This window comes from Oenanthe melanoleuca, chromosome 2 (assembly GCF_029582105.1).
Source record: "Oenanthe melanoleuca isolate GR-GAL-2019-014 chromosome 2, OMel1.0, whole genome shotgun sequence".
Classification (NCBI taxonomy): Eukaryota; Metazoa; Chordata; class Aves; order Passeriformes; family Muscicapidae; genus Oenanthe; species Oenanthe melanoleuca.
The window spans coordinates 55,296,603-55,307,432 of NC_079335.1; the positions used below are offsets into that span (position 1 = coordinate 55,296,603).

General features: G+C 47.2%; 1 protein-coding gene across 1 annotated transcript; it reads right to left on the reverse strand.

The window, feature by feature from the left end:
* Positions 1-4,724: 4,724 nt before the first annotated feature.
* On the reverse strand, positions 4,725-7,765 carry LOC130250183 (U4/U6.U5 tri-snRNP-associated protein 1-like). Its single transcript, XM_056485622.1, is given in 3 exon segments — positions 4,725-5,868; positions 5,870-6,020; positions 6,023-7,765. Coding segments are annotated over 3 exon segments (2,301 nt in total). The 5' UTR covers positions 7,068-7,765; the 3' UTR covers positions 4,725-4,763.
* Between the last annotated feature and the right edge of the window lie 3,065 nt (positions 7,766-10,830).

Sequence of the window (10,830 nt, forward strand, 5' to 3'; positions counted from 1 at the left end):
ATTTTTCTGATTTGAGACAGTTACAAGGAAAAACAAAAAATCCATGGAAAAAATGTTATGACTTCTTACCAAAGAATGTTACACATTAACCTTTTATTTCTTTGAAAATCATCATTTTAGAAAGATAGAGAAATTTGTGAAAGGAAGTGAAAACTGTGGTAAGAAATCAACAAAAATAAAAAGAGATTCTGTAATCTTTAAATAGACTAGGAGAAATTGACAAACACTTAAGCACACATCAATGCGCTGTGTTGAGTACGAAACGGTTTCCCTCAGCATTCAACTTCTTCTTCTTTATCAGGAGCTGGAGGCAATGTCGTATGATCAGTCTAATTCACAGCTCCAAGTTACTCTGTAGGAATGGACTGAAGCATGATGGGCTCATTTTCCCTAACCTGGTTGGAGGAACCAAGTACCAGTCTGCCTGAACATGAATTGTGCAGTATAGAATAAACCAGTATTTTGCACAATGCACCATCATTGTTACCACACAGCTCTGTGGAACTCACTGCAGCCAGATACTGTCAAAAATATGATTTAGAATATTTCACAACTCATTGAACTCATGGTATCTTCCTTTAGGATCCATAAAAATACATACAGCGATGCTCAACCTTTATTCTTCTAATTACAAAATGTTCTGGCAGAGTTCTGTAAGAAAGTTCCTCCCATTCTAATATTGTTGGGTAAATTGTAGACATTTCAAAGAAAATAATAAATGTCTGCTTAAGACAGTTTTATTTCTAAGGGGGAAAAAAGGTACTAAAAGAGATTAATTTTAATACATGCAAATATTTCTGACATACATTCCTCTTATATAGACAGCACAAACAGAGAAAAGTATTGAAGAGAAAAAGAAAGATACTGTGCTTTTGTTTATATCTTAGTATGACAACCTATTGTTCACTTAAATAATTTTATAATGCCACAAATGGATTATTTAGTGTAACAATCTAATTGAATAAACTGTTAAGAGAGGTGCTAAATACCCTTTAGAACCACTGAGATTTCTTTTTCTAAAACTGCAAAGCTGTCTTTTTAAGTAAGCATAAGATAAGAAGAAATATGTCAGCCATGGCTAGTAATTCATATTATTTTATCAAACTGCACAGGCTAACAGTGTGGATAGTGTGGAAATAATCTTTTGAAGCTTGTGTTAGATAGCTTTGTATACATTTCCTTTGGTATTTCTAGTTCAGACATTAAATCCTAAGTTATATGTATATGTTATATGTAGCTGTAAGACTATAGCATAGATAGTAAGTTAAATCAACAGCTTTATAAATCAAGCCTAATCAAGGCCAAGAAATCAGTCAGAGTGGTGGCACCAGTGGCAGCAGTCCTGTGGCATGGTGGCAGCATGCCCCAGTAGTATCTGAGCTCACACACTGAGTCTATCTCAATGCTCACGAGGTTGCCCTGCTTTAAAGGAAGTGTTGGCAAACACACCACTTGTTTATCCCATGGTTATCCAGATGTTCTTCTTCTTCTCCTAACTCCCAATACATTGTACTATTAGAAGAGAGAAAAAAAGGGCGGGGAAAAAAAAAAGGTAGGGACAAAAGCAGAGACAAGTGTCCTACCAAGCCCTGCAGGCTCCTCTTCATCCTAAAAATATGAATTGTTTCTGTGCAGGAGCCCAGAAGGCAGGGCAGAGAGCAGAGGGCAGGGGAGAAAGCGTGCTGACTTGTCTGATACAGACTGGGAGAGAACTGGGAAGGGTCTCCCATTCCCGAGTGATTTGGGCAGGTATGATGCTGGATGAACCAGCATTTCATGTGGCAGTGAAAAGCCTGGTCCAGTTTAGTGTTTGAAAGTCTGCTGTGGGTCTCTAGCCTTGGGACGGAACCTTTTGCCTGAGATATAAAAGGAGCAGTGGTACCCTGAGCCCACAGATACCCTGACACCACAGCCCAGCAATGCACAGCTGTGAAGGTATGCCTTGTGCTCCAGCCCAACACGGTTCCCCAGGAATGTGTGTGTTTTGGAAATGTCTTTTATGTTGCCCTACTTACACCTTGAACAAGAACAGTCTGAGAGCTTGGCGGACAGCTTCTGCTCCTGGGGTCTGCAGCCGAAAAGAACATTTTAGCACCTATCTTGTAGACAGACGGGCTGGTTTTGGAAATAACCCTTAGTGTCAGACTTACACAGCTGTTCAGAGGATTAACTCCTATTGAGCATCTCAGCTTTGAAGGAAATTGCACTAGGGAGTTACTGAGGCAGAGTTTCAGCTACTGTAAATAAATACCATTGATTTGAACTTTCACAGAGCTCCATTGCAGAGCATATTTAAAGGAGCATGATGCATGTAAGATTTGAAAATAAATTTGAAAAAATCAGAGTCCTGGTGCCCTGGCATTGCCAAGATCCCCCCCACAACTCTCCGACCTTTCTTCTGGCTAGCTCTAGGTCAGAGATGGAGGGGATTTGGCATGGACAAAGCAAAAGACCAAAGAAGGCTCTTTTTCCTGGGTAATCCAAGGTTTATTCCTGGATGGGGTCCAGGGAAAAGAAAGGGAGCGCAGAGAACACAGGGAATTTCAAACGTTGAGTGAGGGGAGGGGAAACTGAGCTGCAGCTAGAGCCGGGGAGAGGCAAAGGGAGGGCTGAACCAGCTTCACAGAGCTTCAGCAGAGTACAGAACAAACCATTTTTGTCATTAAACCATATCAGTGAAATACAACATCTCCCCTTTTCTTGTTTAACAAAGTTAAAGGAAAGGTGTCAGGTTCATTCTGATTCAGAATGTGGATCTGCCCACCGCTTGCAGCTTGTGGGCAGGTTAAACTGCTTTTGGTTTGTCAACTCTATGTGGTTGACTGCTGAGGTAGAAGAGATGAGACCATTAATAGCTTTGAAAGTCAAGCAATGTAGGATTCTGAACACCATTATTATAAGGAAAACAAACAAAAAATAACAAAATAGTTTTAACTATGGAAGTCCACCCCCCCATGAGTCCCCAGCCCTTGAACAGCCCACTGAGCCAATCCTCTAATTCTTGCTTTACTTGTCTGATAAACTTCTCATGTCTCGGAGTGCTGCATGGATGTTGGATGCTTTCAAGGTTAGGTTCATGCAGCAAAGTCCTTCAAATTCCTGGTACTCGTGTCCATGCAGCAGCAGGAGAAAATCTATTGCAGCATGATTTTGGAGTGTGGCCTTTCTGGTAATTTCCTTGTCTTCCAGGAGGGAGCTGATTGTGGTGGATGTTAAGTTTGCCTATTTGACTACTCAGCACTCTAGGTGGCCTAATTCACCCATAGCTTTGACTGCTGCGACCCATAAGAAGAACAGGGACACAGCAATCCTTTTTGACTTGGACCAATGAAAAATTTCTCATCCTCTTCTGCTGGAGAAGGAGTTCTGGGGACAAAAGGTTTGACCCACTTCTGGGGAATCCACCAAGCACCTGAGGGGGTGGCTATGCATGCACAGCCATGGCCCCAGGTAACAAGTTCATAGGGGTCTTTGGTTTCCCAAGTTTCCTGGTCCCTAATCAAGACTGGTAGATGCTGGGACAATTTGAGCTGATCACCACTGTTAAAGTAAAATATCACAGGTGGACTCGTGTTTAGAAATGAACAATTCAGAAAATTGATAGTAAACAGGGCTTTGCATAGCTTCTGCTGTGGAGACATCCACAGTTGAACTGCTCTGTCTCGCCAGGACCTGCTTGAGCATCTGGTGGGCACGCTCAATCACAGCTTGGCCTGTGGGGGAGGCCAGTTTTATGTTCCACTCCCCACTGCTGGACAAATTCCAGGAACTCCTTGGATGTGTACGCTCTGCCATTATCGGTTTTGATTTCCCTAGGGATCCCCAGCACTGAAAAAGCTTGCACTAAGTGTTGTTTGGCATGCACAGCCTTTTCTCCTGCACGGGCAGAGGCATAAACTGCACCTGAATATGTCAATGCTTACACAAACGTATTTGAGGCAACCAAAACTGGGAATGTGTGTGATGTCTGTCTGCCACACTTCACAGCTGCCAAGGCCTCGGGGATTAACCCCTACACCCAGCGATGGCATGGCCTGGAGCTGGCAGCTGGGACAGGTGGCCACAATGGCTCGAGCCTGACTCCATGTTAGCTGGAAGTGACGGACCAGACCTGGAGCATTCTGGTGGTATTGCTGGTGGCTCAGCTTTGCCTGTTGAAAGATGTCATGTAGGCGTGCTTTCTCAGCTGGAGCAGCCAGGGAGTCTGCCTTACGATCCCCTCCTGCGACCTCACCTGACAAATCAGTGTGTGACCTCACATGCATTACGTAGCAGGGATGCTCACAATGTGAAACAAAATAAATTAGTTTTGAAAGCAACCTGAAGAGATGTTCATTCTCGATGTCTTTGAGAACTGCCTGCTCTGCTCTGGACACTACCCCTGCTACATAAGCTGAGTCGGTTATCAATTAATTGGCTCCTAGAACTTCTCAAAGGCTCTCACAACTGCAGCTAGTTCAGCTACCTGGGGTGACCCCTCCACAAACTCAACATCAGCTTCCCAATGCTGAGTCTGGGGATTTTCTCTAAGTTATCACTGACTTGTGTGATGCTCCAGATGCGTCCATGAACACTGTGAGAGCTTTGAGAGGCCTATGGCTCCTTTTCTCACAAGGAATTTTTTTAATTTTTTTTTCTTGACTACAGAGACGTTTATTGTCCCCAGGGGCAGGAGAGGGGACAAGGCTGTCCCAAAAGTATCCCCAGGATTCAAGGGGTGTCCCCAGAAATGTCCCAGGATGTCCCAGGTGTCCCTGTGCCCCTCACTTGGTGATGGTATTTGCATTCATGCTCTTCCCAGAGCTGCTCAGGATGATGTACGGCATCTTCTGCACCCGCTGTTTCTCCTGCAGCAGCGCCACCGTGCCCAGGGGGGTGTCACTGGAGCTCATCTTCTTCAGCAGTGCCTCCTCATCCAATTTCTTCATCCTCTGTTCTTTCTTCATCTTTCCTGAGCCCTGCCCGTGGAAACGGTGGGAGAGCTGCCGAAACGCCTCTTTGGGGGTGAGCTTGCGGCCGGTCTCGTCCACATACTCGATCTTGATGTCAGGCCTGTACCCCTCCTTCTCCTTGAAATCCTGTGTGAAACCCCGGAACTCCTCCTGGCAGCTGTACTTGCCATTGATGGCCATCTTGTCCTCGATGCAATACACAGAGGAGGTCAGGGATTTGTTCAGGGCTTTCACTTGTGCCATTTTCGGCACTTTGGTCTCAAACAGCCCTTTGTTCTGGCACAGCAGCAGCGCCGCTGCCAGGCCCCGGTTCATGATGGGCTCCTCGTCCAGGATTGTGGTGGATGAAGCCGGAAAGTCCTGGTGCTGCCGTTCCTCGGCCAGGTTGACGCTGCTCCACCCCACCTTCTCCTCCCCCTCCAAGTCAGGGGGCTCCAGGGGGGACGGGGGGCGGCTGGCGTGCTCCAGGGCCATGAGCTCATTGTGCTCAGGCTGGTTCCCAGCCATTCCATAGGTCAGGATCTCTCCCAGGGTCCGGCAGAATTCCGAGGTCGCATTGAAGACGATGCTGCCCCCGTCCCCACTCCACGGCTCCAGCCCCGCCGGGGCCCCCCCTCTCTCTCCCTTCTCTCCCCCTCCCTCATGCAGCTTCTGCAGGTGCCGGCCCCGCTCCAACTGCTGCTGCAGCTCCTGCGCGGCCTCCTCCTCCTCCAGGGCTGGGGGGGTCCAAGTGGGTCCTGCCCCCTCATCACTCCTGGTGTCCATGTTCTCCATCCTGCTGTTGTCCGAGGGCAGCGGGGCCTGGGGGATCCCCTCGGGGCATTTGGGGCCATTTTCGGTGTCCCCTCTGGCCCGCTCCTCATCCTCCTGCACCCGCCAGCCTCGGCCCTGAGACCTGGAGCCGAAGTCCCCCTGGGGCCAGAGCCAGGAGGTCGTCAGCCCTCAGGGGTTTTTCCTTTTTCCGCAGTTTCCGAACCCGGCGCTGCATCTTGCGGAAGGTCACAGCCATCTCCTCGGGGCTCAGGTACTCCTGGGCCAGGCGAGGGAGAGGCAGCTCCAGGCTCTGGGGGACGGGCCAGTGGGAGGGAGGGGCCCAGGCCAGGGGTCCCCCCCCAAGTCCTGGGTGCCCCCCGGGCCCAGGCAGAACGAGGAGCAGGGGACGGGGTAGTCGTACTGGGCCAGCAGCGATGGCGCCTGCGGGGCGGGGCCGGGCTCCTGCTCGCCGTAGGGCTCGTAGGCCGGGCGCCACCGCCGCAGCTCCTGCTCCTCCCGAGCCTCGGCCGCCAGCGCCACCTGCTCCAGAACGTCCTCGCCCGAGTCCAGAACTGCCCTGTCCTTGAGGGTCAGCACCAGCGTTCGTCCCTCGGGGATCGAGGCCGGGTCGTGTTCCACCGTCAGCCCCTGCAGGTCCCGGGCGCTGTAACACTCCCTGCGGCGCCGCTGGAACTCCTCCTCCACCAAGGGGCTGACCCCGAACTCTTGGTCCATCTCCTCCAGCAGCTTGGCCCTTTTTTCTGCCAGTTCTTTCTCCCTCTGCAGCGCTCGGCTGCGCTCGACCCACGCGGCCGTGTTGTCCAGCCAGGGCTCCTCCTCCCCCAGCGTCTTCACCTTCCCCAGTTTTTGGTTCAGCAGCCGTCTCTCCTTGGCTGCCGCCAGTCTCTTTCGCATCTCCTCTCGCTGCCGCAGCGCCAGGGGATTGATCACCTCGGCTGCCAGGGGGTCCTCCTTGGTGCCCGCCTCTTTCCTGGCCGTGGTCGTTTCCAGCGGCTTCAGCCCCAGCTTGGCCCGGAGTTTATTGGTTTCTTCCACGCTCAAGGAGGATTCGGCTGCCGCGCATTTAGGAGGAGCGGGAGGAGCCCTCTCCTTGGCTCTCCGCTCGCTCTCGGAGCGTCCCCGGCCATGGCCGCTCCTCTGGGGCCGGGAGGAAGCGGAGCCTCCCCCGGAGCCGCCGCGCTCTCCCCGGGAGCGGCTGCGCTTCCCGCGCCGTTCCCCGCCGCGGTGCCGGTGCTTGCGGGTCCCGTCCACGCCGCCGCCGCCGCCCGTCCCGGCCGCTCCCGGGCTCTCCTCGGTCCCCTGGGCCCCGCCGCGCTCCCGGTGCTTCTCGGAGGCGCCCATGGCCGCCCCGCGCCGCTCTGCACGTGGCTCCGCGTGCTCCGCCGGCTGCCCCGCTCGGCCGCAAGAGCGGCCCGCACCCAGCCCCTGTCACCGGGGGATTTTCGGGCTCCCCGCCTCCTGCGAGGGTTACTCACCCCTGTCCTGGGGGCCTCGGCCGTGTGGAAGTGCTGCGAACAAAGTCTGTGTCCCGAACCGACTTGCCTTGGGCCAGGCAGGCTGCCGGCAGGGTAGAGCAGTCCGAAAGGTTTATAATCCAGCCAGTGCGGGGGTCTCACCTCGGGGGAGGCCCCACGATGGGCACAGCCTGCCGAGATCCCCCCACTGTCCGACCTTTCTTCTGGCTAGCTCTGGGTCAGAGATGGAGAGGATTCGGTATGGACAAAGCAAAAGACCAAAGGAAGCTGCTTTTCCTGGGATAATCCAAGGACGGAGTCCGGGGAAAAGAGAGGGAGCATGAGAACGCGGGGAATTTCAAACCCCTGGTGAGGGGAGGGGAAACCGAGCTGCAGCCAGTGGGGCTGCACCGGCAGGGAGGGGCTAAGGGAGGGCTGAACCCGCTTCACAGAGCTTCAGCAGAGTACAGAGCAAACCATTCTCAGTGCAATTTAAACCAAATTAGTGAAATACAACAAGGCATCTTTATGGATACAAAAATAATAATCATCACCATCATCCTTAAAAAAAAACAAACCCCACATACAGACAAACAAAAACAACAAAAAAAAAAAAACATCCCTAGAAATGAAACTGGTAGTGAAATCAATCCTCTGAACAATCCTCTTAATCTGAAATCTTTCCTTTTTCTGAAGCAAGTTATTTGGAACCCTCTGGAGTAAACTAACATATGCTGGTAGCAGCTATACATAAACTGTTCTGCCTGTTGTTTTTCCTTTGTCGTCTCCTCCTGTCCCCTAGTCCTGGGATAAGACCTGGAGAGGAGGCAAGTGGTTAAGTTGCACAGTATAGTTGCAACAAGCTATTTCTGAGCATTCCTGAAAACATTTGGGTTCCTAACAGAGAGGGTGGCTGGGAATTCAGGTCAGGTGGAGGTCATAAAGAGGGTTTATTGCTGAACTACCCTGCCAAACGTGGGGGTGTGAAGGAGCCCAGCTTCCTGTGTTCCTTGGTGGGTCCAGCCCTTCAAACAGCCTGTTTCCTCACAGAAACATTGTTTTACCCCAAGACACACAGCCACGGGAGAGCAGAAGACTAGCAGAAGGAGCAGAATCATGAACATATTACAGTCAGAGAAGTTCTTTAAGGTAAAGGTGTCTGAAATGAATGAAGAAAATAACAGGTCTAACTTTCACCTTCTTTCATAGACTGTGAGTTTCTTTCTTGTCCCGTTGATCCAAACTCTGGTGAATGCCTTTCCTACATTCAGAAGTCTTTTTCAAAGAGGTGTGAGTTTACACTCTTTAAAGACTTAATTAATCATTGAATATTCGTTTGAACATTGAATTTAAACCTTTCCCTTTTTGACCTGATGAATAGATTAATTTTATTATTATGGAAAAGGTTTTACTTTTCTTTAATCTCATATATTCATTTTCAAATCACACAGACAGCAGTCACCTGAGAATATCCTTCAAGGTAATCAGCACTCAGTTTTTTTAATGACAACACATTTTATTATATTTATTTCTTTTCAGTAAAATTTCTAAGACCTTAAAAAGCCCATAGAACTATTTTACTGTTTAGATGGTATGTTGAACTGGTTGTTTTCCATGGTTGTGTAATTTTGCTTCGTTGATTCTTTTTTCCTCCCTCTTAACTATTTGAGTGAGTAGTACAGCATGAAATAGCACAGTAACTGTTCAACATAAAATATCCAAATTACAGTTGATGGAGTTTATTCAAAAGAAATTTTAAAATTTCCAAAGGGAAATGACAAATCTATGGGAAATATTGAAATTAAGCAGCAATAAACAATAGTTTGTTTACACTGGAAAGTCCATTCACATAATCCAAATAGCAAACAAACTCTTACTGGGTCCCAACCTGCCAGACTCGTAAAATATTTAAAGAGTTCTAATATTGCATTTCAAATTGAGCTTTTGGAAGTTTCTCTTGTGTGTATCTTACTAGTTTTTAGACCAATGAAAATATAGTTTGGGGTTGTTTTCTTTTTGGTTTTGTCACTTGTTCAGCTGCTGTTCACTGATATTACTATGGTATAAAGATGAAACTGTTGTTTTGGGATTGTTTTTTGGAACCAAAAAAAAAAAATTGTTTTTATTATGCTATGTGTGATGTGGTTTTCCCTGTTGATTATCCTGGTAGAACTAATATGTTTATGGAATTTGAATTAAAACAGATTACATACCTGCAAAGAAGTGCACTACAGATTTTGTTTTCTCTTCAAATCTCAAAACTAAGCAATTGTTTCAAAAAGACAAGCTGAAAGTGCCGAGAGAAAAGAATTAAGGGTATGTCTTGGTTTGAAGGATAGGTGTTTGCTAATAAAGGCAGAACCTTTTCTTTGAAATGGAGAATGTAAACCCCTTTCTTCCAAATTATAATTCTGAAATTAAGGAGCTTTCAGGCAAAGATATGGGAATTAGGAATAACAGATTTTTACTAGGAAAATTAAAATAGAAATACAGAATTACAAAGGCCAATCTCAACCCTGACAGAGTCGGAATACAACCTGACACCCTGTCAGTCAGGGTGTTGGTAGCAGTTTAATTAAATGGAGGCTACAGTCGTCCTGTAGTGGCAAAAGTGGTTTAGCTGAAGTAGTGGTTCTGTAGAAGGGTGCAGGGTTTTTTTGACAGTTTAGGGATGATGTAGAAAAGGTTTGGTTTTCCTCTGGAATTTAGTGGAAAGACAGTATTTTGCTGTCCAAAATTTCAGTTTTCTATCTGGGTAGGAAAGATTTGGCTCCTCCCCCTAACTGAAGCATCTTTTAATGGGATGATGTAATTTTATCAGTAATACAGTGGAACTTAATGGCTCATCAGCAGATGATACTTTTTGGAGGAAAGATAAGTTGTAGAAAAGATAAAGATGATTGCCCTACTTAGTCTTAAAGATGGCCTATTAGTAGATAATGTGTGCCATGGAGATAAGGAATCACTACTCCACCCAGCTTCAACAGATAGTGATAGAACACACATTTCTGGCCACATCAGCTCAACACAGGGCAGTACCACAATCAAAACAATCTCGTATTCCAGATATTTAACTTCCACCTCTCCCCTTTTTTTACTCTCAGTAAAGCAGGCATGTATTTTAACAGTCCCTAAAAAAGCAGTAAAACAATACCATCTCAGCTTATGGATGTTTGTGTATCAAGAGTCCAGTTGAGACCTTCTGTGTAATCAAATCCATTACGTCATTATTTTGGCATTTTACTATCAGGGGGATCATAAGAAATGACCCAAGGCTTCATTTGTAAGGCTGTGCACAACTTATAATTATCTGCTATGGCATTTGATAACTCAGGAAATAAACCAACTTGTTAGTAGTACAGTTCTGTGTTTTCTCATCAATTTCACATTCAAGCATTTGTATATCTGAAAACCTTCAGCAAGTGATATTTAAAAACAACCAAACATCCATTGCAATGTGTCCTTTTTCAGGAGTACAGAAAACCAAAACAAGGTGTTTTTAATGGTATATGGCATTTTAAGCAATTTAAGTCTTCAGCATAAGCTGACAGGACACTTTAGGATTTTAGATTTTTAGCTGAAGTGTAGAATAACCACATGGTACTCTTATTGCTCAAATTCTGAAGAGAAGCCTTGTGTCCATGTTATTC